The sequence below is a fragment of the Streptopelia decaocto genome (assembly GCF_964273445.1).
Source record: "Streptopelia decaocto genome assembly, chromosome: 1".
NCBI lineage: Eukaryota > Metazoa > Chordata > Aves > Columbiformes > Columbidae > Streptopelia > Streptopelia decaocto.
Window position 1 is genome coordinate 57357346 of NC_138663.1, and position 26814 is coordinate 57384159.

The 26814-nt window shown below is 40.5% G+C and overlaps 2 protein-coding genes across 5 annotated transcripts in view; one reads left to right on the forward strand and one right to left on the reverse strand.

Annotated features, from left to right (window-relative positions):
- CPM (carboxypeptidase M) overlaps positions 1-4756 on the forward strand; it is a 40440-nt gene extending 35684 nt beyond the window's left edge. Inside the window, exon 9 of the mRNA XM_082075929.1 lies at positions 49-4756. Coding sequence (XP_081932055.1) covers positions 49-282 — 234 coding nt within the window. The 3' untranslated portion in view covers positions 283-4756. The remainder of the gene's footprint in view (positions 1-48) is intronic.
- MDM2 (MDM2 proto-oncogene) lies at positions 1917-19543 on the reverse strand. Of its 4 annotated transcripts, XM_082075925.1 has the most exons (12): positions 19413-19529; positions 18933-19015; positions 18721-18793; positions 16871-16945; positions 16376-16509; positions 16168-16217; positions 14862-14929; positions 14615-14708; positions 11929-12089; positions 10873-11028; positions 9209-9286; positions 1917-7703 (listed from the first exon to the last, which is right to left on the reverse strand). In XM_082075925.1, exons 3-12 carry the CDS (start codon positions 18787-18789, stop codon positions 7134-7136), a joined length of 1455 nt encoding a protein of 484 aa, XP_081932051.1. In that variant the 5' UTR covers positions 18790-18793; positions 18933-19015; positions 19413-19529; the 3' UTR covers positions 1917-7133. The 4 variants fall into 4 exon arrangements, with proteins under 4 accessions (XP_081932051.1, XP_081932052.1, XP_081932050.1 ...); XM_082075926.1 differs by lacking the exon at positions 18933-19015 and having other exon boundaries at positions 11929-12086; positions 19413-19543; XM_082075924.1 differs by lacking the exon at positions 18933-19015 and having other exon boundaries at positions 19413-19543.
- Positions 19544-26814: the final 7271 nt, after the last annotated feature.

Consider the following 26814-nt stretch of genomic DNA (forward strand, 5'->3'; position numbering starts at 1 on the left):
CCGAAAACATTTCAAACCATGTAAGAAATCTTTCATGTTTGCTCCTAGGCTACTGTACCGGGATATAAATCTATACTGAAGACAGTGGAAATAACTGACAATACGAGTAACTTCAGTGCTTTGAAACAAGACTTCTCTTTCTCAGAAGTCTCTATCAGATCAAGAGCTGCTTCATGTCCCAAAACTCCCCTCTATCAACAGCTCGGACGGGCTTCAGCTGCAGTGAAGCCAACTCTACATATCTTGGTTTTAATGACCGCTGTGCTTGCAATTTTCAAATGAAGTCACGAATGACACGAGATGGCAAAAACCTTCCTGCACAAATGTGGTTTTTTTCTGACAAAAAATTGTATATGCAAAAGAATGGATGTTTTTATAAACCAAATTCTCAAATTTACAATTAGGTCTGTTGTATTTTGTAAAATACTGGGTTGACAATCAGATGTTTTACTTTGATTATAATGGACAATCATATTTTTCTATGTAAGTATTTTATCTTCATAGACTGTACAGAATTTCTTTAGAGTAAAACTGTAGAAATTTTATGCAGAAAGTACAAATATATTCAGAAGAATTCACCTGATTTCAGAAAAGCCTAATAGTACTGTACATTGAACCAACAGTTAATGTGCCACACAACTGTTGGCAATTAGGTCAATCCTAACTTCTCATAATAAAGCCATTGCTATAAATGAGGAATTTTTATGTTTGCTCTTAGCTAGACAGATGAGACTGCTCAGGGCTGAATTAAGGTAAAGATCAGTACGATACAGACATGTAAGACAAGAAGATGGAAATGAAGTGTGAGTATGTGCCAAAGGGCTGTGTTGCTGGAAGCCTGATGCTAATGTGTCCCATCAGGCAAAAGACTGTAACTCAAGAGTTCTGCCAATGGTGTTCCCCCAAGAGCTGTTAAAGTGGAAAGTCATTGACAGCTTTATACCATTGCTGTTGTCCATCTCCTCACTGAATTTGGTATGGAACCCAACTGCATACAACTCAGAATTTTTGAATCCAAATAGTTTTAGCAAGAGCTTTAGAGCACTGAAGTACTTTTCCCAGCCCTGTTGCTATGTTGTTTAGGCCCTAACGCAGATCCTGTCCAGGGGCTGGTTTCAGTGGTGGTTGAACAACCCCTGGTCTGCTGGCTAGGTTGCACTGCCTGCAGAACGAGCAGATTCCTTTCACTGGGCTGGTTGCAAGGCATTTACAGGGTGTTTGCAGCTGCCCAATAAACACAATTTATCAAGAAAAGCCAGTTCATACCTTCTCCTGTGTTTAAAACTTTATCTGCCAATAATTTTCTTAAGCAATTTCAAAAGTAATCAGAAGATATTACATTGGGAAACATCAGCCTTTACCTGTGTACAGTAAATTAAAGAATGCAGCAAAGCAGTTAAATCTTTTGATGCATTTTTAAACATGCCACCTCCACCGAAATAGTGCTCTTGCCTGTCACACCAAGCCTCACCAGCTGGGCTGTGGAGCCTGGGCATCAGCCACTTGGTCTGCCTGCTGGCTCCATTCTGTGCAGCATAGGAAGATGTAGATACACTTTAGAAACTGAAATGGCAATGTTAGTTTGGAATGAGGGCTGTGTGCGCAAGATTTTTTAACATCTTCATCATATCCATTTTAATTTTCTGCATTTTTCTCCCCCTTTTAACTACTTTGGCTTGTTTACTAGTTAGAGGAATGAATAATTATCCACTAATCCCTCCACTGCTTCTGTCACCTAAAGCAAGAAGAACTAGAGACCCCACTCAAGTTTAAAATTCCCCAAAAGCATGAAATCTGTGAGAAGGCAGCAGCTGAGCAAGGGCAGAGCAAGCACACAGAACTAAAAATCTGTCTGAAAACCAAGTGGCAGAACTGCTAACGATCAAGTCATTTACATGAAAAAGAGCACCAAGAAATACATAAACAAATTTTTATTTAAAGCTTTTAAATGAAACATACTATTTAGTTTCCTCTGAAAAGGAAAAACTGAAAATCAAAATACAAATGCAATACACTTAAAAATTCTTCTCCTAAATGTGCAATTCGAGTGGCTATTTGTATTTTAATGGTTACTGCCTGTGGTACTATGTGCACTGGGTATCGAGAAGGTACACACCATGGCAAGTCCTTGAAAGCGTGATCATGTAGGAGCAGTGGCAAAGTTGCATAGGTACTATAAACCAGTCTGCTGAATAGTCATTCCAGCTATGTGTAGTCAGACAACACAGACTCTGCTTTTGGAAAAGCTATTCGGTATTTTAGGTATTACGTAATTGTCATGCTGCCGGCCATTAATTTAGCTCAAGGAAGAACTGTCCTTTAAAAGTCAGGCTGTTAAGTTAAAGCAACATCTACTCAAAAGGAGAGACAACACCTTTTTAAGTACCACCAACAAATTTTACATGTAGAATATATATACACTACAGAGAGCTGTTCACTAGAAGCTTTCAGTGCATCCGTGCTAAATTAAAAAAAAAAAAAAACCAAAACAAAACACACATTAGTTAAAAGCAACAATTTTTCATGTTCAGTAAGTGCAATCTTCAATTGTTAAAATATACCTTAATCCCAGGTTTGATGGGGGTGGTGGTGTTAATTCACCTTACGTTGCTTGTGCAACCTTTAAATGACAAGTAGCTCAAGATAAGACTTTGGTTCAGGTATGGATGAGCTGGAAAAGCTCAGTTGGTCAGTCAGGGATTGTTTTTCCCTCCTATTAGTCTTTAAGAGGAAAAATCAGCCTGAAGTCTTGCACGTGCCTTCATACCCACACTGACAGACACCAGAGACAGCAACACTTAAATTCAAAGCAAACAGAACTCAGTGAGATAATTGTAGCACACCATTAGAAAGAAATGCAAGGTTTTTCATCAATTCAAATTCTGTAGCACTTTTCCCTTTCCAACTCCACCTGCTGAGAGCAGCAGCCCCTGCACAGTTATGGCACAGGACACGTTTCTTCCGTGGTGCTCGTGAGTAACACAACCAACATTCAAGGCGCTCTACTCAACAGCAAGCAAAATCTGTGCAGTGCGAATGCTCAACACAACCAGCAACTCAGCTACCTCTGGTTCAGCCGTGCAAGTCTTTTGAAGGACAAAAGCAGCAGATTTTGTAACTAATCTCAAGTCAAGACATTGTATTAAAGGTTCTCAAATATTTTATTATTCAGCACTTGAGCTTTTCTGAGAAATGCCAGACACTGAAACAAAGCAGTTTTTCCTTGTGCCTCACATACTTCACTTTGCACTTCACCTCCTTGGGTGAAGAGTTGAATTTCAATACTAATAAATACCTACACAGTGAAAAAGTAATATTTAATACAAAGGTGGGTTAATTGCATTTTTATTAAAAAAAAAAAAGAGTAAATGTGAGTTGTAGTATTTGTACATAACTATTGTCTATCTTAGGTACATGAAGGAACAGACTAAGACAGTTACTGAAAATCGTATCCTGTCACTTCTGTCAGCATGTCCAGCTTTCCTGGACACATTAGAAGTCAAAAGCAATTACCACCTGTTTCAAATTAACCTTGAAACCTCTCCCCATCTTCCAGACCATCACCTCCAATGTCCACAGCACAACGAAGCAGTCTGTCTGCTTCTTGGCTGTACTCGGAGATGCTAAAGTATTCCAAAGGAAAACAAACACCGTCTAAATATGTTCACTCTGCTAATGTTGCACCAGTCTCCATCTCTAATACGTGTTGTTCAGGATCAACACAAAAGTTGATTTAAGGGAAGGAAAAAAAGAAAACAAAGCCATAAATCTTCTTATGCTCCTCTTAATCAGAATATGATCTGAATAGTTCTCTTTAATACAATTTCTTAAATATTTTTCTTGTGACTGTGATTTACTAGCTATGCATATTTATGTATCTACACACGTACCAACAGACTAATTCAATAAATTAAAGCTCAAAATGCTAACTGTAAGCACAAGAATATTTACAAACTGCAATAAATTAAAGATTAAAACGTGCTTGATATTAAATAACAATCCCAAAGACCTCACCAAGTAAGAACAACTGTCAGCTTCTGTGCTAAAATTTTTCTGACTTTCATGCTGCCATCCAAGGCCAGAAACATGTTTCCAGGCCAGAAAGAAGGGGGCGATGACCACCAGGCTGGTCACCTCTGTCCCCAGAGGTACCGAGCACAGGTGGGGGTGACAGGGTAGAGGCAGACCCAGACTTCACCTTTTCAGACTGTAGTCCCCCCAGGGCTGGGGCACCAGGGTCGCAATGTCACCCTACACACCCCCCACAAGCCCGATGTGCACTTGCCTGCCAGCATCTCCTACAGGAACCAAGATAGGCACCACTCATCCCTCCCCAAAGGCGTCCTTTGTAGGGGGGAATAGCCCAAACAAACCAAACCCTAAAGCTTTACTAGAAGGCGTTACAAATAACATTAAACCAGAAAATACAGCTGAAAACAAAGATTCACTTTGACACAGTCATTCAGCCATAGATACAGAAATCAAAATTACCCACGTCCTCAGTATCGTATGAAGTGATGAGTAATTCCGGGGCTATTCTCCACAATAGGAGACATGCTAGGGAAGTACAATTTTAGATCATAAAAGGGAAAATTCATTATGCTGTATGGTCTCACTGCATCTTTTGCCAAAACAGAAAGCATTAGTGGGAGATGAAATAAGTTTGGAAGAAAAATCCCAAACCTGAAGGACTGTGAACTGCAAGGATCATTGCTCTTAGAATACAAGCCTTTTTGAGAGCTTTTTTTTTTTTTTTTTTTTTAATTAAAATACAAAGATCACTTAAGGGGAGTGGAAAAGAATGCCAAGAGCAGGATGGTACAATTTGTCCCAGCAGGAACTAGGTAAGAAAAGCTGCTCTCCCAGGAATGCAGTTACGCAGCCATCACAGTGACTGTAGAAAAAGTATTGCACTGAAAATGCATAAGACATAGAGACAATGCAATGGCTGAATTTTTAAAGTGCAGTCCCCACATTATCAGTGCTTCTCCTGAACACAGATGTCTAGAGTTCTCTCTCAGCTGCAGATTCCAGACTCTGATAGGAGCACTATTTGGTTCTGGTGCAATGGAAGAGCCTCTGCAAGCTTCACTGCACTTCAGTTTATCAAATCAAAAAGTAAGAAAAACAGAAAACAGTGTGAATGAAGGCAGGTAAGCATGCCTACTTGAAAATTTTAAATATCTGCCCAAAGAACTTCTCTTTGTCTGGCTGAAGATTTACCAAACCCCATGAAACCCATGAAAGGTTTTGACTAACCAAAGAACTTCAGGAACTTGCAGCCACTTGCTGTCACTTTAAAAAATTGCAAAGAAGAATGTGAAGAAATGCATACAACTGAGGTCTACATTTTGTTTAGTTAAAATCAATAGTGGTAAAACTTCAGAGTTACCAGTACCTTTTAGTAATATTTTTCAAAAATCAACTCAAATGCACAAACTAAACATCACCAATCCTGGAAATTGTCTTTATGACAGTATTTCTTTGGAGGCAAGTAACAACCAAGGGTTTGTGGAGTCACTCCTTACAGCTCTATGCCCTTTTCCAGGTACTTCCTTGTATTCCAGGCGTTTGCAGCCCTGGTTTACAAATATTTTATACTTGGGTAACTAGTAACTCTGTCAGGAATTTAGTTATAGCAACAGAAGTCCATGCACTAGCACATGGGCATCAACAGTTGGGCACAGGTGGCATTGAGGAAGCTGTCAAACCTTGGCCTGCAGGATGGTAACACAGCACAACTCCTGCATTCAGGCTACATCTCTGTTCTTGGCACTCCCCTGATGCCAAAACTATTCATTTACCTCTGTTGGCCAGATGATGAGTAACTACCTGTAAAATTAGAAGGTGCTAAAAACCTACAGTTCCTCCAAAGGAAAAAATATAACTCACTGGTACAGAAACTGTCCATCTAAAAAACAGCCCAGATGAGTAACCTAATTATATCCTGAAGATACCAAAGCTTACAAAAATTTACTCACACTACCTACTCTGAAGGCACCACAGAACTGAGTCCGTAGACTCCTTAATAAAGGAACTAAGAGGCTTCACAAAATTTTTGACAAACTACAGTGAGAAGACAAGAGCTAAAAGCAGTAAAGGACAGGTCCCATGAGACCAATTTAGAGTTGGCCAAATACCTTGCGACAGATTTTCAAGATTCTTGTGATACAGTGTAAGCTGGAAAGACTGCTGAATTTAAAGAATATCTATGTGAACTAGAACCAAACAGCTTGTTTCTGCAGATAGAGATGGACTTGTTTTCCTTACCATTTTTATTCAAGCAAAGGTAGTGATCAAGCTGCATGTTATACTGCTGAAGTCAAGAACAAGTGCTCCTAATATTCCCTGATTCGATTTTACATAGTATCTCCTTCATTTATCTTGCCTGTTCAAATATTGCTAAAATAATCATCAAGATAGTACAAACCCCCAAACAATTTTAAAAGCTAGCTTCTCAGGACACCTAAGAGAGAACTGTAAGACTGAACTTGAATCAATGACTTCTCAGGACACACACAGCCCTGAATTTACACACTTTAAAAGATACACAGTACCCGTTTATATTTCCAAAACCTTACATGATTTTCTATTGCATCTTCCACTGCTTCCTGGTAAGAACTCCTCTGGGATCTGGTTACTTGGAGGAATTTAAGTTTTGGGAATAAGGGAGACAAGATTCTATTTATTTATTTTATTGACTTATTCAGAGGGTTCTGACTGAGCCTGGCGTCTTCATTAGGCAACAGATACTGGAATCTAGGGAATCTTTTATCTTCTTAAGAGGAGGAACTCACATTAACAAACCACATCTCTCCTCCCACTATCACTGAATTTGGTTTTTTAATCTCTGTATTTAATCAAGTAAAACAAATGTCACTAAAGCACTTGGAAAGGCAGGTAGTTTACAGGAATTGGTTATTTCTATTGAGAAGGATTTAAAATCTTTAAGTTGACTTACGAATATTAGGTTAACCTCTTCACAATTCCAGTGCATTTATTTCAGCAATTATGTTTCATACCAAATGTAAAGACACTCCAATAATTGATTTTCCAATTAGCATACAAAAATAGTTTCTAACTCTCTTAACCAGTTTATGAGGTTCTTTTGCTGCTTTCCAGTCAATATCCACCTAACTAAAATAAGTTAGTACAATCATTTGTATGGGCTGTCTGCACACCGGACAGGGTTTATTCCTCTTCTTAAGTTTTCTTGCGCATGTAAAACACGACATGAGGTGTCCCGTTTTGCCATGCACTATGCAGCCATTTTTAGGTCTGCTCTGACATATGACACAGGGCTCGATGCTGGTAACAGGCAGACTGGACTCCAGGCTTCCCTCTTTGTCTTGCAGTTCTCTCTTCTCAGGTTCCTTATAGTCCTCCTGACTGCTACAAAACATGCTGCTTGATGTCGATGGCTGAGAATAATCTTCACTTTCCTGGGACTCGGATATTTGTACTGCTTTGTCCTCATTCTCCTCCACAGCTGGTTCTTTATCCTCAGTCATTTTCACTTTCTTGCAGTCAGGAACATCAAAACCTTCTTCAGACTCTAGGGGGAAGGAACTTTCTAATTTGCTCTTTACCAATTTATCACTCTTTTCATCAGGAAGCCAGTCCTCACGAAGGGCCCAGCATCTGTGGCAGTGTCGTGGAAGCGGAGGATTCATTTCGCTACATTCAGGACACTTCCAATAATCCTTTAGTGAATTAAAGGTTGGAACAGCTTAAGCTACTTGGAAAGCTTACAATTCAAGTATTCAGAGATTATAAACAATTTATTACTGCCAAAATAATAGTTATCTTGAGCTATCAAGTTGTTTATAGTTTAAAAATTCCATTTAGTGTTGGGCCCAATTTTATGATTCTAGATTAAAATAGTCTTGATTTTAAAAAGACTCTCTGAATTTTTTCATTTTGTTGGAAATTTGTGAAATAAAAGTAGAGGTGAAACAATAATGATTTACTATTCCTTATACAAAATTGGAGAAACCAGACCACAAAAGTCTTCAGAGAACCTCATGAAAAGCTTATTTCTGATAAAATGGTCACCATTCCCATTATTTTCAACAACAGACTTCTGAAATAGAAACTATTCAAGACTGAAGGGACATTTAACCTTTGTAATGCTAAGCTGTAAAGGTGCAAAACGGCCGGGTGAGGGCACTGTGACACAGTAGCATGAAACACTAGAAAACATCGTCCATTCAAAAAAGAAAAAGAAGGCTGCATCACTGTCTCATAGTGACATATTTTCAGTGGAAAATTTTCAGCTAACTCATCAAAAACACACTTTGTTTTTAAGGAAAAAGATCCTTCTTAGAAATAATACATGCTGTATGGGGAATGTGAACAAAAAACAACCCAAAACTTATTTAGAAAATTTTAAGCACTTAATGGTTGTAGTCCTAAATGACATCAGTGACATCAAAGGCTTCAGAGACCAATTCTAATTCCTAAAAATAACGTACAGACCTATTTTTCCATACATAAGCAGTGCTGTGTTTTTAGATGGTGGCTAGCCCTGTGCTTTACACACATAGTAAAGCCCCTCAGTCCTAGAGACCACCAAGGGACTGGAACACTTCAGACAGTTTTGGCCAACAGCTTTGTTCAAGGTTTAACTGTGAAAAGCAAGTATAAATAAAAAGATAAATTGCTTTTTAATTCTAGTGTGTGCTTTTTTCACATATGTTTACAGACTTTGTCTCAAACTCCTGAATTTATTCCCACACTTAAAACTTTAGAAAAAGCCTCAAAATCTATTAATTTTACAGTACTGTTCTCAAAACAGGTTTGCCTTCACATCTGTATGCTACAGTTCCTTCATTAGTGATATCTACTTTTATTGTCCAATCCTATCTATAGGAAGAGTTTTTTTTAAATATACAGGACTTTTTTTATCCATTTTGTGCAAAAAGTCAGATTTAGGCTCCAAATAATTACCTTCCATTAAGTCACTGAAAGCGTGACTTAGGGGTTTTTTTTTAATGGATTAGGATTAGGATTTTTTTTTAATATTGAAGTTTCTTGATACATGTTCAGTAATTAAAATATTGCCGTGGAATCTTCAGGCATACAAGAAAAAGTTGATTTCATTAAAAAAACCCCTATCACTGATAACAATAGAATCCATCTATATTCCTTGATCTACTCTGTCAGTTCACCCAACTTATGATGCTTTGCCAGTCAAGTTTTTACTCACAGCTAGAGAAATCTCTGGATCTTCATCAAATGAATCAGCATCACTATCTTCATCCTGATAAATAGTCAGCTGATACACCTGGTTTAAATAAGAAAGTATTGATGTAATTGTTTCTTGACAATTAAAAATTGATAAGATTTTTAATTCTAGATTTTCTGATAGACTTCTAATCAAACACAACAAATAGCACATACATGTTAATAAACGTTAGCAAGTAACTCCACAAAATCTGATGACTGGTTTTAGGGAAAATAACTCTGCTCACACTCTAAATATACAATTTGAAGAAAAATGTAGACTAGACCAATTTCTGGAGTAGAGGTGATTCCCCTCTGCTCAGCACTGGTGAGGTCACACCCGGACACACACTGTGTCCAGCTCTGGACTCCCCAGTACATGAGAGATATGGAGCTAACGGTGAGAGTCCAGCGAAGGGCCACTAAAATGATTAAGGGATTGAAGAAGCTCTCACATGAGGCAAGGCTGAGAGAGCTGGGACTGTTCAGCCTGGAGAAGGTGCAGGAGGGATCTCATCGATTGTGTGTAAATACCTGAAAGGATGGTGTAAAGCAGATGGAGCCAGTGCCTTTTAAGTGGTGCCCAGTGACAGCACAAGAGGCACATATTAAAACACAGGAGGTTCAGTCTGAGCATCAGGAGGTAACTTTTTTTACTGTGATGGTGACCAAGCACTGGCACAGGTTGCTCTGAGCAGCTGCAGAGCCTCCACCCCTGGAGATACTCAAAAGTCATCTGGACATGGCTCTGGGCAATCAGCTCTGCTTGAGCCATGACACATGATAAGGTGTTCTTCAGAGGTTCCTTTCAACCTCAACCATCCTGCCATTCCCAACACTGCTGCTGGGGGCAGGGGCACACCTCAATCCTTTTCTTCCTCCAAATCACCATCTTATCTCAGGGTGCAGCTCCACAGTGCTATAAACCCAGTGTACATCAGTACAGTCGGTCCCATTCAGCCCTTCAAGTACCACAATCATGTGTGTCCCCAGCAAATTCTGCCTCTGGATCTCAACCTGAAACACCTCTTTAAAGCAGCAGAAAAAGAATACAGAAAAAAAATAATTTCCCACTTCGTCCCTGACATTCCAGATATCTAAATCTCTTAAAAATGATGGTAATCACAATTTTACTGTCTTCTTCCCTCCTAATGAAAATTTCTAAAACTGTGTTTCAGCATATCTATGAAACATTTATATTAATGGAGGCAAATAATTCAGAAATATCCCTTTGCAAAGAGTTAGGAGGAAAGTTTTCACTCCATATTAGAAGTGTTGCCAAAGCTCAACACATACTTTTATAATTAAAAAAGTAAGAACAGATGCAAGTACACATGCTGTCACTGACTCCAACAGCTAGTGAGTGAAGTTAAACAGACTTTTCCAGACTGTCAAGAGTATGTTTCAAAGCCTCCAGAAAGCCTTAGCACTGCTCTGGTTACTGCCTGGTGGGTGTATAATGGTGATGCAACTGCACAGGTATGTAATTTAATGAATGGCTGGGTGCAGTTTGTCACATAGCATGCAGTCCTGAAATAAACCTGAAAAGTTACTTCTTCCTGTTGGAATCTCAGCATGAAATATTCCTGGAAATTTCCTCCCCACCTCACTGAGTCAAAAACAAAACCCAACAAAACAAATATGTACCTCATCATCTTCATCTGTGAGCTCCTGTCCCTCTTCATTATGGCTATAATCTTCTGAATAAACAGACTCAACTTCAAACTCTACACTGAACTGGTCTGAAACAGAACTGCGGTCAAACCAATCAGAGTTTTCACTTAATGAACTGGCATCAAGATCCTGAAAAAAAGAGAAAGTACACATTGAACCTCACTAGTCCATAACCAGTACTGTTAAGATGCTTGTGACATAAAACCAAGATACTCAGTTTAATTAGATGTTGAAGAAATGAGACCAGCTGATGCTAGGTAGAACATCTTCTATGAGACAAACGAATTACAAGTGGGTAAAATAAAGTTAGATCTGAAAGCCTTTTGACAGCTCTGAAATCGCCGCTGCTGTCAGCTTGAAGACTGCTGCTACTATTTGACAAAGGCTCTCCTACAAGTGAAAGAACACATGCAAGAAGATACTGTCTTTCAGCTGCCTTCATTAAATTATCTATTCTCATCGACTTTTTTTAACTGCAATTTGAGACTAAATTATAAAACAACACAAGTGAAGATACAGTATTAGTTCTGTCAACTGAGAATACAGTATATGACTAGGAATACTGCTAGTTTAGCTCTTCACGACTTGACAGAAAATTCGCTTCAGTGTTTGTCGAAAACACTAAAAAACAGCAAAGGCTTGGAAAATGAATACAGCTTCTCTTCAGGGCACTACCACTTCCAGTTACCGAAACTTTACCAGAACTACCAGATACCCAGAAGCACCAACCATTCTAAATTATGAAAAGTCTGTGTCTGCTTTTCTTCTCTTAGCATTCTAATACTTACTTTAAAATATATCTGGCATTTTTTCAATACTGTGCCAAGCAGTAAGAATCTGTTTTTTCAATAATATCTAGAGTTAATATTAAAAAAAATCCCTTCAGCTTTGGCAGCTATGAAACACACCACTCAACCCACATACCATCAAAGGCACTGCTGCTTTAAATTAATAACATGTTTTAAGATGCATATTTGCACTTGTGCTATCTACAAAATTTGTACCACAAAAATACATATTTTAACTTACGGGAATGGAAAAAGTATCTGTTGAATCACTGCTATTGCTTCTTTCACGGCACAGACCACTGACTACACACCATGAGAGGCTTTCATCAAACGTCAACGAAATGCTGTCTGACTTGTGTCGTTTTCTTCTGTCACTGTGCAGATCATCTGAAGAATTTTCTTCTGGGCACATTGAAGAATTTTTATTACTCCAAAAACATCTATGCAATGTACAGTTTTGAATATTCTTAACAGAAGTTTAAATTCCTATATATGTAAATTGTATTTTAAGGAAAATATAGTCATTATTTTATGGGGAAAAAAGTAAAGGCCCTGAGTAAAGACAGAGTAACACTAAGAAACATGAAAAGTACGAAATATTCCTGAAAACAGTATTTCAGGGGCTGGGTTTCCCCACTTGTCCGATCAGTACAGCTTCTAAATAGCAGTCTCCACATGCAGGAAATAGAACAATTTCAAATTTGGAAGCATTCGTAAACCACACATGACACTTTAAACCCCTCCTAATTTTAAGAAATACAGTTAGGATCTTAATTATCCTAGCTCCCTCTACAGCCAGTAGACAGAAAAGCACTTTCAGAGAGGTCCTTGGTCAAACAGAATTTGCAGGGGGACAGAGCAACTAGCTCCCCTGTCACATGTATATGAAGTACCTCACGCTACGCAAGGTAAGTTCTGGTTTAAGTTTCAGATACCTCAACAAATTTAACAGTTAATAGTTAGAATTACATATAGTGCATTTACTCAGATTTTTGTTACAAACCATTATGACTTTCCACACACACTAGCAAGAAAGTCTTCAAGTCATAGTATGTAAAAATTGAACTCTGAAAGCATCGCTTTAAGCCGTGCTTATTAAATATGCTTGGTTTGAACGCAAAAAGACAATGCTTTTTAAATATATCATGTTTTGAAAGAACGACCTACAGCAGCATAAGGAGTAGGGGGACAGCATTTTAGGGGTAGGTAAGTCAAAATTCAGCTCCACTGACTTTTAAGAGTGTTTGGTAAGAAACAATTTCATTTAAAAAGGTGTTGCAAAGTCGGTATGTAGGTGCAGCGGAGTGAAAACTCCCCCAAGAGGCCCGACAACTTGGTTCACAGACCTCAGTGAGAGCCTGCTTCCCCCTACATATGCCTTTTGCACCCACCCTCTATTGCCCAGCCTCTCCCTTGCCTTGCAAAACACATCCTGACAATCCACGAGTCTTCAAGTCTTGGATCTTTCATTGTAAAAGAAAAGAGAACAAAACGCTTGTACATACTTTGAGACTTCTCTTACTTTCCCTTGGTGCTTCTTGGCTCAGCCCCTCTCTTTTCTTTTTTCTCTTTTCTTTTTTCGCCCTGAGAGCCCCACCAAATTTGGTGCCCCCAGGCCCAAGGGTTGCTCCTGTCCATCGTTGTCCTCATTTAGTTGTCATGGCTCCATGCTGTACTGATACTGTACCACCACAAGGTTTCTATACACTATATAAGCGGCTCCAAAGGAGCCGCTACCATCCCAATTTAACAATAAGAGTGGTTTAAAAGGAAGATTTCCTATAAATTAGAAAAAAAGTGTATATAAAAACACTATATTAAAAGAACTTTTAAGGCTGTAACAAACTAATAAATGGATGCAAAGACCAAGTTAATAATCAAACCTACAATAAGTAAGCACAACACAGGACCTAACATGCTCTGGGTTATGCCTAAATATTACAGGTTATGATGTTTAACTGAGACTTTCCATCCTTTCACCAGTTTTTGTTACAACATTAAAATGTTCTTTTAATTTAGTGCAAACCGCTCAGCAACACAGCACAGTTTCTGGACTGACTAACATAACAGTGGCCTATGATGAACACACACAAAAAAAATACTGCACAAAAGCTGAGGAACTAAAAAATGTTCCTGAGAAATTCAAGAAAAGAAAGATCTATGCAGTGACAGAAGGTTATCACTGCCCATGTATTTACAACTGTCAAGTCATGAGGTAACAGAAGTGATGGAACAAACTAATGTAAGAAATTCCACAGAATAGTATTTAAGTAGAACTGTAGAGAACACTTCCATTGAGAAATTAAAGTTATCCAGGTTTATGATGAACAGCTTGTTAATTTGCTTGTTATTTGAAAATGTATTTGCCAGTGACTATTGAACGACCATAGCAAAGGAGGCAAATGTGATGCTTAAGTCGACAGACTTTTTAAAAGTGCTTAAGGAATGGCCAGGTACCTATACATATCCAAAATCATCCTATGTTACTAACCAGACCTTTGATGTCTTTGCCACCAATTGAAATCCGATGAAAACTGCTTTTAGAGAGCAAAGTGTAAATGTCTGTGGCTATCTAAAGAGGGAACTTATATGAATTTGAGTACATCAGTCTATTACAAACAAGAGTGTTCTCATCACAAAGATAACATAACTGACAAAGTCCTGCTGATGTGAACAAGTTTAACAGATCTGTGGAACAAGTTATTCCATCATCTTACTAATAGTTCTAGAGATCCAAACTGTAACATGACACTGGAGCAATGCAAGGAATTGTGTATTTCTTCCAGACTGAACATTTTGTTTCAGATAAGCAGAGAAATATGAAAAGTATTTGTCAGCATCTTTCAAAGTCAGTAAGGCAAAAGAACATACTGTTTTTCCTAAGCAGCCATGCTACTGAAAGCTCTGCACCATAAATCTACACCTACCAGATTCACTGTGTGTTCTCCTCCTAGAAGATGTAGCTGGTCGGGAAGTCATGTTTGAGGCAGTCTGCTTCTCTTCTAACTCTTGCATAGATTCCTGGTTAACAGAAACACTGAGTAAGCCTGAGCATTAATAGGATGTAAAAGGCTAGAATCAACTAATTGCATCTAAATCATTGACACTATTATGCAAAGCTAAATAAAATTTACATCTCAGAACATTTATTAAAAAAATATTTTTTTTAATCACCTTTAGAACATTTTCTTCTTCAAGCTGAAATCTGGCATCGTCCTCAGGTGTGTCAGCAAGCGTAGAGCCTGAAACCAAACCAAACCACCCTAATACAGTACTGCAGGAAAAGTCAATTTCGGGCTCAAAACCAGTAGTGTAATAGCAAGAGACAGAAGTTAACTGCACACAGCATTTACAAAGTAAATTCTAAACAGAACTTGCAATCCAGACATTTTGACATCATGGAAAAAACAACCCTGTTCTGTTGCTTTTCAGGTGTGTGTAGCACCTTCCCAGTAACATTACTGAAGTGGCAAGGTGGGGAGGAAGAAATTTCAACCACAAAATGGCTCAGAATTTTATTACAAATGTCTTCAAATGAAGGCTATGCATTAACTGGGATTCTGCAGATATGAAAGAAGATAAGCAGGAAATATTTCACACTTCTTCCTCTTGAAAGTCTATTTTACTAGCTATCATATTACAGGGAAACTGAATTAAAAAGACATTAAATACAAGAAAATATAACTGTTGTTAATTATATATACTTACTACCAGACAGACCCTGAAATAATAAATTTCAAGAAAATAATTTGATAATCCACATTTGGAAACGTAAGGGATAATAAAAAGCATGTTTCCCACTTTCAGCAACTGCACACTTGTATTTAGAAAGAATCAGAAACAAAGGGTGTCTTAATATGGATTTAGAAGCCAATTTACAAAATGGCTTCCATTGTTTAATGTCTGTTTCACTCTGTGCATTAGCCAACAGTTACAGCCATATTGAGCATTTTTATGGTGCAGGAAAGGCAACTATATGTAACAATTCTCTGTTTATGGAGTGGCTATCCGCAAAGTTACCACAAAGCTGCTTTTCTAAGTACACAGACCTTTTAAAAGAGGACTCTTTGTAGCTGAGGGTGGCCAGTTCTAAATGTGCTCCACATTCGGTTTTGAAAATTAAAACACTAACAGAAAGAATGAAAAGCATTTGCCCTGACTCCATTAACAGCACAAGTTCAAGATTTTTTCTTTATATTAAAACCTTTTATGTTGTTGAGGGTTTTATTTGTAAGAAATACAAGCAAGCGACTGATCTTTCAATGTAGTCCTCTGTGTTGAGCTCTGATTGCCCTTGTCCTTGCCCTAGTCCAAAAGAACTACTCAAATGCCGTTCAGATTTTTTTTTCCTCCCCGAGGAAAAACAGTGTTTGCTTTGATTCACTATTGGTGATCGCTCTGGACAGTACTGTGTAAAGCCAAATAGCTAACTATGGAGAGACTGATGCATTAATGTAAGGATCCTCCCAGACCAGCTTACCTTGTTGATTGATTGCTATCAGATTTCTGGAAATCATTGAATACAGTCTCCTTAGATGGGGATAAAGAAAGAGATGTTGCAAATTAGCTACATGTAACTGTAAAAGAGCGCTTACCATCTTTGAAGATGCAAAGAGTTAGAGAAGGCCATACGCATTATGTTCTCTGTTATTTCACAACCCGACTCTCAGAAAAGAATCCCATTTTACCTGTGTTCTTTTACTGAAAAGCTTGTTACTCCAAATAAATCCCCCAGGAGATCATTTGCACAGTGTACAATATGTTGCTGTTTTTCATCATATAACTGTTTAGACATAATATATTGTCCAAGATAGAATATTACCTGTAAAATAAATGACACAGATACTTAATATCAGGTTCAGTTGCTTCAAGTTTAAGCATAGGAAAAAAACACATTAAATTCATCACTCTTCTCACATGGATTGCCTAAAAATCCCTTTGAGCTGCGATTTTAATCTATGATTCCCCAAGCACTCTGCTATTCTGCTGAACACCAGATACTTTTGTTCAGCTGAGAAACCTGCTAAACATCACCTAACAAGTCAGCAGCAGAATAAAAACAATACCTTGTCTCAGTATCTTCTAGATAAGCTGTGATCTACAGTGCCTCCCATTCACCCAAAACAAAGGAATAATCTATCTGTATCCACTGTCATCTGCTTTTACTGATTAAAAGTTCTCACCTCCTTCATAGTAAAAGTGTCCTTTTCTGCACCAGCTAACTTTAACAACTTCAACAATAGTGGCTTTGGTTTAACCTGTATGGGGAAGAAGAAAAACAGTATGCACTAGTTATTCACCAAACAAAACACTATTTATACAGGCTGGCTTCCTCCTTTTATATTCATCTGTTAGATAAATACACAAGTACATTAAAATCTGCACACATTCTGAAGACTTTTCTGAGCTAGGCACACCCTGTCCTTTCCATTGTATTTCACGCACTCCTACCTCTGCAATGGTCTCCTACTATTGCCACTGAGCCAGCAGAGTTATACCTGCAGCCAGTCTATGACAATTTCAGATATAGAGGAGGTAAAAGTTAAAAAAAAAAAAAAAGAGTAAAAAAAAATCACACGCCCCCCCCCCCTTTTTTTTTTCTTCTGGCCAGAATACTGTCCTGATCGCAATTCCCTGCACTATTCCATACTCCAGAAACAGCTCTGCCAGTACCAGTCCAGGAGATGAGAACAAGCTGCAGAGGCTGCCAAAACTGCAAAGAAAAAGGCTGTGGAGCCACTGATGGTTCCCAGTGCACTATATTCTAGTATTGTTATATTAACAATAGCATAACCATTATAAGAACAGGCTATTATTTAGCTATCCTAATATATTCCCCAAAATGAGAAAAAATTATAGATAATAAACATTTTATAGGAAAGTATGAATAATACTATGAGACCGGGAATAAATACTTAAGGGAAGGGGGGAACTTCCCCGCATTCCATTTCAAATGTCTGCTGAAACCGATGTTATGCAAGAATCACACATAATTAAAGCAATAAACAAGCTTGTAGACAATATTAGATATCTATTTACCCCTTCCTAAGTGCTGCATTATTTAGAGCACGCAGCATATATTACAGTTTCATAGAGGAAGCAAGCAGAAACTTATTAAACTACTAATGACAGCTGAGCATAAGAAGGCAAAGTACAGTTTGAGATCTCTGAATGCACAACTAGACCCATGGGTTCAGATTCTTTTACTCCCCAGCTGTCTCTCCCTGACACAAGTATGAACTTTCTCTGCCTTGCAGATCTGACAGCAGACAGTAGCATCACGTTATGATGACTTAAAAAAAAAAAAAAGAAGAAACAATAAAAAACAACAAACAACTTTGAATAGTCTGCTGTTCTGTCACTTCACTTTTTTGAACTCCTGCTATCAGTCTACACTTTTAAGCGTTACTCTTCTACAGGAGGTAATCGAGTTCAACCGTCATTGTACACATGCCATTTTGAACTCGCATTTCAGGTATAACACACAGGCTTCCATCCTCAGGAAAACTTGGACAAGAAGCCAGGACAGCAGAACTGGCACTGTATCATGGAAAGCCTGGATATGCAAAGCCATAAACACAAATGAAGACTCTTATTACAACTTGCTTATGAATCCCAGTAGAGGAGGAAGTGAAAATGCCAAATTTAAAAGACCTTCAGATGTAATGACAGGATTACGTCACAGTTTTGCACAACAGAGATCTTCCACAACTCTTCAGTTATGAACTGATAACGATTTCCACCACAAAATACTTACCGTGATTAAACTGGACCAAAAGATTCTTTTTCATTTAAAGAAAGCAAACTGCCCATCAATTTCTCCAGGAAACAGTCTAGACCTACACCATCACCCTCAACTCTCAACCATGAATGAGAAACATTTGCTTCACAATTGCAGAATCAAAGAGAGACCATCTTCACCGGATGTCCTGGCTTTAACCATCACTCGCTGAGCAAAGCCGCCCTTCTGAATTAGCAGATAAAAATCTGCAAAAAAGCATGAAAACTTCGCACGTCCAACAGAGCTACTGACCAGCGCTTCTTGCTCCGAAGCGGTGACAGAAGAGGCATCCGTAAGGGAGGACATCTTGGTATTGCACATTTGCCTGCAATGAAGGGGAGAACCACCTCAAAACGTGTACCGCAGCTACACAACCCACGTCCCCCCCCGCGCAGAGCGACCCCGGGGTGGGCACAGGGCCGAAACCCGGGGGCGCAGCCGCCACCGCGGCAGTGCCCACTCACCTCGGCTGCCCTCGTCCAACCCACACGCCGGCGGCGGGTGTATGGGCCAAGTGGGACCGGGCCGGGATGAGCCTTATATAGCGCTGCCAAGAGGAGGCAAGTCGAGACTTAGCTCCTCTGGCGGCCGCGGCCCGACATGCCTGAGCATGACCCGCAGCGGCGGCGCTGCCGAGTCCCCGCAGGGGGCGGGCGGGCGGGGAGGACAACGCTGACTCACCGTGGCCGCCAGAAGTGGGTGGCGGCGGCGCGGAGAAACAGCCCCGGCTCCGCGCCTGCCCGCCCCGTGCAGGCCGCGCTCCCCCCGCTGCTGGAGGAAGCAGCAGCGCCTGCCCCAGCGCCGCGCCCCGACCCGACCCAGCGTCCCCGCCGCGCCTCAGCTGCTTCCCGCCCCCCCCCCAGCACCCAGGCCGCTGCGCGCAAAGCCCGTCCCGAGCGACGCCTCAGCCCCTGCCCCGCAGCAAAGCGGGATCCCCCACGCACCACCAGCAGCGCTCACTCCGCTGCCCGGCCCGCGGCGGAGCGGAGCGGAGGACCGGGGGCCCCTACCACGCCGCAGCGCGGTCTGCACCCAACGCCGCCATTTTGGCCGCCGCGCCGTGCGGCCCGTTGGTCTCCCCAGCGCCCCCTAACGGGCTCGGGGCAACGGCCGCGCCTGGGGCGACGCCTCTCGGGCCGGGGTGGCCGCGCCGCCCGCCCGTCCCTGGGGCCACACGGGATGGAGGGACCGGGCCCGCGGCCGCAACGAAAAAGCGGTGCCCGGGCTGAGGGATGAGCAGGGTGAAGGCCTGGCAGTAGTCAGTGAGACCCACGCCGGGGGCTGCGGGGAAGCAGGACGCTCGGGCTTTGCAGGCAGCGTTTTCTCCTCTTGTCTGCGCCCTTTCTTTTTTTTTGATCCATCCACCCTTTTATCCCGTCTCGGCTGTGTTTACAGACACTGCACAAAAACGGTCGGGTCGTGGTAAACAAAGTCTGTGGATGTGCAGCATTGAGGAGATGGAGCGGGGAGAGCCGGGCTTGTTGCTAAGAGCGAGCCTAAAACAGTATGAGCGTTTCCTACAGAGCCTCCACTTCACTGAAAATTTTAAAAGAGCTTCCGTTGATGTTGAACATCTCTCTGACTTCCCCTCGGTCACATCAAGCAGGTTTGGAGCGCAGCCCAGGGCAAGGCTGTGCAGGCCCCACCGCTGACAGACCTCTGGCCCCCAGCTCCGTGAGCTCCAGCTCCCAAACATCGGACCTCGTTTGAGGATAAACAGCCTTAAGGCTTCTGATGGCAACCTCGTACTAACATTCTGTGATTCCGTAAATCCAGCCGCAGCACATGTTAATGATAGAAAACTTCATCACGTCAATGTATTTCGAGGATAACAAAGGCAGAGGCTCTTGCTTATAGTCCTCACAAATTCAGGGACACAATAATGAAAATGTTGGTTGCCCGGCAATTACACCTTTGGATACTGGCTTGATTTCCAATGCTCATTTGTGCCTTTTTTTTTTCACTGATATTTAGGAGAGGAAACTGGGAGAAAAATTAACAACCAAAGAGGGTTATTGCAGGCTGTCACATTGTCCTGTCATCTCCCGTTCTATAATTTTGAATATCTTTTTTAAGTGTAGGATATTTGGAAGTTTGGTTTGGGTTTTTTTGCTAGATACTTATTAATTACTACATTTCAACTAGAATTGCTTAATTTTTAGTCTCCTTTTTTTAATTCTCAGGGTTTTTTTCTTTGCCCATGGTGACATTTTAAAATCATATTTGAATAGTGAAAAGATTTGTTAGAGAACATGAGTGCTGGAGATAGTGTTTAAAGATACGTACACTAGAGCAGAGTGAGCGTAATGCTGATTTTCCATGACAACTAACTTGTCCAAACAAGCAGTGGATAACTGCCTGGACTTGTCCGTTGCCCAAATATAGATTCTCAGCAACCATGGCACCAGGAATGCTTTCAATCTAGTTATTTGTGTGATGAGGGATTTTCAAGACGAGCTTCTTATCCCTCTGGAGCATAAAGCTCAAGGTCTGGTGAGGGACAGTTGAGAAGCTGCCAGAATTTTGCAAAGCATGTTCACCTCTTGTTAGCACTGGAATTTCAAGGCAAACAGAAATCTGGTTTAAGTGAAATGTCATGCCACGGCAAAGTCACATTACTGCTCATTTCCACACAGCACGCCAGCTACTGAGTTCCGTAGCTAGATTCATCTTTAGGAGAAAATTACATCTACACAGAAATGCAAGAGGACCGAACCGAATGGCTATATTCAGTTGATGTAACACTGAACAGTAGTATTATCGGTGCTCACTCTCGTCCTGATGTGGCATGAAAACTATTTAATTCCTGTACCAAATGCATTCTACTGAACTGAAGCAAAACAAAAATAGTGTGTTTATGTAGTTCTCCCAAAAACATAGCACATTACTGAGCCTCATCTTAAGCACAGTATCATTTTGTAAGGCTGTGTGGAAATTAAGGTGCTTTTTAAATTAGCAATGAATTTTCTGTAGTCTTGAGACTTACCGAACTGGTTACTATGACTTTCTATTTCCACTTCTCAGCCAATAAACATCTTGTGACCAATGACTTTGAGCTTAAATTGGGATTCTTTAAATAAGAACTTACCAGTTCATTAACTGCTAAGAATAAACAAAACCAGTTTCTGTTGAGAATTTTTGTCCTCAGTCATCTTATCTCTTTTCTCAGACAGACTAATCTCAAGTAAGGTGAGGCTGTGAGTAGGAAAATATGCTGTCTGTGCTTGCTCAGGGAAATCAGGGGATATTTTCTGACATGCATTGTTGCACCACTTCTGTCCTGTTTGTCACCAGGTTGTCACTAACACAGCACGTGCTACATCATCAACATGCGTAATTATTTTCTTATGCTTGATAACTCTGGACAAGTATAATGAAGTTTTACTTGAAGGGTGAGGAATAAACTTTTATAAACTGACTTCCCCACTATTTCAAGGTCATACAGATAAAAGGAGACATTGCTACGGTGAGACCCTATCTGTGCATTTTATTTATGATGCTACAGAAAATACCTGGAGCAGATGTCGCCCAACTGATTTAACTGGAGGTACCCACTCTACATTGTGCCTAACTAACATGGTATGAGACCCTTTTAAATATAAATGCACATTCTAACTGTACACATCTCATTGTTTAACACTTGCAAGTTAAATTCTTGTCTGAGATCGATCTGGTCTACCTATAGGCACATATGCTAGAGGAAAGATGGGTCACTGTGCTGCAGTGGTGCCCAGCTCAAGTGAATGGATGGACTGTTAAGGACTTCAATTTCAGATTTTTATTCCCCACTGTATTTTTTTTTCCAAGATGTCCTAGTTACCCTTTCCCGACTGCTGCCTAATCAGCATCCAACACATAAATGAAATGGTCTCAGGTTCCCAGGTGCCAAGCAGAGGCAGAGGTGGCCAGGGCTTGTCAGGTCTCATCTCTAACCTGTTTGCTGCTTCTTGGCTATCAGATGGGTTAACCTCATGTGCTATCAGCTGCTCCCAGAAACAAAAAAAAAACCAAACAAATTCAGAAGAAGCCTGTGGGGCATTACGTTGTGCTGATGTATCGTTTCCAAAGCCTATAGACTGCATCTCTGTTAGCATGAAACAAAGCAGTGATCAGTCATGTGCTTCAGATTGTCAGGCACAGCCACACAAAAGGACAGAGGCAAAAGGATGCTGACATGCAGCTGGGGCATGTGTGGCTTAACGGGGCTTTCTGCCAGGCCTTGACATTCCTGTTTTGTTGTGCAACAAAAAGCACATTGATAAGAAATGCTTATGCCAGAAATAGCATATTCGGTTCAGAGAACTTATACTTTATAAGCTAAGACCTGTCCTAATGGAGAGGTCTGTCAGTACCATCACCAGACACATGTTACTCTAAATGATACCCGGATTCAACTAAATGAAAATGGGGATGCAGCCTTCCTGGAGGTTAATTTTGAACAGATGTTAATGATGAGCAGAAACCAAGAGCAATGCTCATAGCAGCAGTGGGAACCCAAAGACCACATGCCATGCTATTGCAGCTGTTGAACATGGAACACTAAGCTGTGCTTTGCTGTTGAACTTGTGTTTTTCTGGTGCACAGGAGTTGTGTCTTTGGGCTGCACTGTCATTCCCAGCATACCCAGCTGCTCTGGGGACTGGGTGGCTTTGCTTGTGTGCACACCCTGGGCTCCACCACCAGCAGTATTTCATAGGTGGTTTGGATATGGGATTGGCAGTTTCCTATATTTCTCTAAATCCAGATTTGACCTTGTTTGATTCAAAAACCATAGAATTACTTAATGTAGACTGGCAGAGGTAGTCTCAGATAAAATGTTTGTCTAGCAGCTTTTCACAACCTTTTACCTCTTTCCCACAGGCGCTCTGTCCAGGTGTGCCCTGCTCTTGAGAGATTCAAGTACAAACTGCTTCAAACCCACCTGGAGCTGTAACAATCCCGCATCAGAAGACAGCAGTTCTGCTTTTGTTGAGTTGGTGTACACATTCCTTCATGCATCTGGGAGACATTGGTAGTCTGTCTGCCCAAATCTGATTCCTATTCGGTAGCAGCTCAATCAGCAACAAGCAAAATTAAACAAAACAATAGAGTATGCCTTCTGAAGGGAGGCCAACTAGCAAAACCACAAATCTTGAACTTCTCCTTAGATGTGCTCAATATCTAACATGGAATGGAAGGTTTGGGTGTTTTTTTTACTCCCTGGTTTTCTGTTTAGTCCTCAATTTTGGAGCCCATGGAGCAACTCTAAAAACTGAAAGGGAAAAATCTCAGGAAAAGGCTCTTCCTACTTTCATTAGTTTTTGTTAGGAACATAACTGAATGAAGAAATGGGTTTTTCTCCTACTCTCATTAACCAGGGGTGAAGTATCTGGCTAGATTGTGACCAGTTCCTGCTTTACTAATCTGTAGCTGTGAAAATTAGATAATTCAGTGGTCTCTTCGTCTGTAGGAGTACTTGATTGCGTGTAATTAGATCAGAGAAAACCCCAGTTTAACAATGGTCATTGCCTTGTTTAAGCAAACAAGGAAGACTCCAGTTCAGGTTAGAACTGTTCTATCAATTCAGTGTTAATCTGTCATTCAAATCTACTGTTTAGTCCAGCACAAACCCCGTTTCTGCTCAAGGGAGTGGCCCAGAAGGGTTTGTGGGGTGTGCACAGGCTAACAGCCTGAAATCTGAAGCTGCTGAGGAAACACTGAAATGTATTTAGGGAGAACCTAGATCTAGGAGAGGCTGAGAGCAAACGTAGGGTGCAGTCTGTTTGGGATGCCATGTACGGACAGAACTACAGCTGATTATGAGGTCAGGCCTGAAGTCAGGCTGCAGTTTGGGTTAGAAGAGGGGAAGATAAAAAAAAAATATTTTAACCGTCTTGTTGCTCTTGAACTGTTTGTTACTAACAACAAAAGCCTGCAGGGCATTTTATTACACAAGCAGCTTCTTAACTCAGACCCATTCTATGCATTGGATCACAGATCTCGTAGAATTGCTGCAGGCTTGCTAACATGTTTGTCTACGTCTCCCCTGCAGGCTTCCATGTTTGCATTCTAGCTGCCTGTTATACAAGGAATATATCCTTTATTTTGGACCACAGAGCTGCTGTACCATCCTCCCTTGCAGACTTTGTGGTCTGCTCCACAATTTAGTGTTTGGTTGATGCAGCCTTACAGACCAGTGTACTATTTTACTTGAGGGAGAAAGAGCTATCAATTCCTGAGAAAAGTCGTATTCCTGCTAATACGGCTAATTTTCCTTGTGATTTACAAAGTCACCTTTCTGCTGGTATCAAATGGCTCCTTATTTTTGAGAGCATAACTTTGGCAATACAGCTTTTAACATACAGCTTGCAGCATGTACAGTTAAACAACAATGCTAGTAGCTAGACAAGGAGGTTGGAGTGTTTACTAGAGGTATTAGTAGTGCCTTGGTGCAGCCTTGACTTGAAACCTTGAAGGTTAATTTGAGTAGTTTTCCTGTGTGTTCCTTACCATCACAAGCAGGGCTATTATCAGTCTGGGACGTGTATTCCAAAGTCCACTTTGGAAGTGGGTTTGCTGAGGAGTTTCTTAGAGTTTCCCTAAGATTAAATCTCCCCCAAATCAGGCATGGATGCAAATACCTCCTGAAATAAACTGTTGTACCTTGCTAAGTCATTCTTCTGAAGAGCCATGTTGCTTTCTTGGCTACCCAATCTGCATTTTTCTTCACCTGTGTGCCCTCCCTTGATTCAGGTGGTTCTTGATCAAATGCCACCTCACCATGGAATTGGTGGCATGCAACTACTTGTCAAGCATGAAGAGGAGTTTTTTGTAGTGTCCAGTTGCCTGCCTGTTAATCAGTACTTTTTTAAACACAGACATGAAGCAACAGCATCTAAATACAGAACACATTTGTGACACTGAAACAGAAAGGTTCTCTCTGTGCACCAAGGAAACAGTAACATCAACACAACATATGAGAGGGAACGGGTGCAATTTTACTAGGAGGGGAGCTATATCTGTGCTAGTTCTGTCCTCTTACAGTGATTATAGTGATCCAGACTTTACCGACCAATACACAAACCTGATGTTTGTCCATCTAGTGAAACCTGTAAACTCCAACATTCCCAGAGATCCTGGAGCAGCCTGGATCACCATCAACAAAGCAACTCGAGCTCCACTTGAGACCCAAGGCAAGAAGAGGACTGAATCCATGGGTTCCTAATACTGAGTTTGTGTGCATTGCATTGCTTTCTTTGTGAGTAAACCAAATCACTGCTTAACTTTATGTCCAGACAGTGGTTATTCAGTCCTCTTGCCTTTTCCACTTCAAAATGGGGGCTGTATTTGGTCTGACTAAAAGTCTGTCTTGCAGGAAAGAAAAAGAAGATAAGAGAGAGTGCACGTATGTACAAGAATGACAGCCTGGCAGAGTAGAAAATAAATTCATCAGTGAATCCCAGACAGCTACAGACAAACTTGTACGAAGTTGTCCTTTTATCTAGCTGCCAGAGTAGTCTGTGAGACAGTGCTTTACATCTCAAGCATCCTGAGCTTTACACAGAAAACAGGCTATTCTGGAGAGACAGTCATCTTGAAGCATGTGATCTTGTGATCTTTTAAGTTTGTGTAGCATAATTAATATGCAGTAAAGTTATTTTTAGGTTTTTTTTCTTATGTTCTCAGTGGTATATTAGTGTTCTGATTTAAAAAAAATCTATAAGGAAGGAGATTTACACATGATATATAGAGAGGTTCTGCTTTAACTGCCCTAACCTCCAGAAAGCCTAGTTATGTTATAGTTGCAGTGGGACACGCACTATACTTTCATCCAGAGTGATCTTTTCCTGGATTTCTTCTTCTAGCAGTAGTTAGAATTGGAGGGTTTAGATTTCTGAAATAATTCAAAACTTGGAGCCTTCATTTTTTTAATGGCTGATCATGTATATTTATTTCCTCCAGTCCTCATGTACAGCTTCTGTGTACTTGCATCTCCACAAAGAACATAACTAGTCATCTTGCTCTCCATTGGCAGAAGTTGACAGGATTGTTAAAGTACTTTATCTATATGACATAATCATATTAGTGAATGTTAAAGATGTGATAAAAGCTGTTTATTCACTGATGTTTTTAATGGTCTTATTTGACCTGTTCCTTCCATTGATCCTCAAAGTTTGTCCCTTGCTCTCAGAAAGGCTACCTAAAACGTGAAAAGCAGCTCTTTAGCCTCAGCATTTAGGCTCCATCTGTGCATCAATTGTATCATTTTGCTATTCTGCAGCTGCTCAGTTAATCTTACAGCACTTCCCCCCCCCCATTTAAATGGCCGTTAAGAAGGGGCTGGGAAAGTAGGGACTAAACCTCATC

Excerpts from the sequence above, each read along its gene's own strand:
- MDM2 (XM_082075924.1), bottom strand. The coding sequence starts at position 18,789 with ATGTGCAATACCAAGATGTCCTCCCTTACGGATGCCTCTTCTGTCACC. Across the intron at positions 16,946-18,720 it reads CTTCGGAGCAAGAAGCGCTG|GTTAAACCAAAGCCACTATT; the intron begins GTCAGTAGCTCT and ends TTCCCCATACAG. Across the intron at positions 16,510-16,870 it reads ACACTTTTACTATGAAGGAG|GTAATATTCTATCTTGGACA; the intron begins GTGAGAACTTTT and ends TTTATTTTACAG.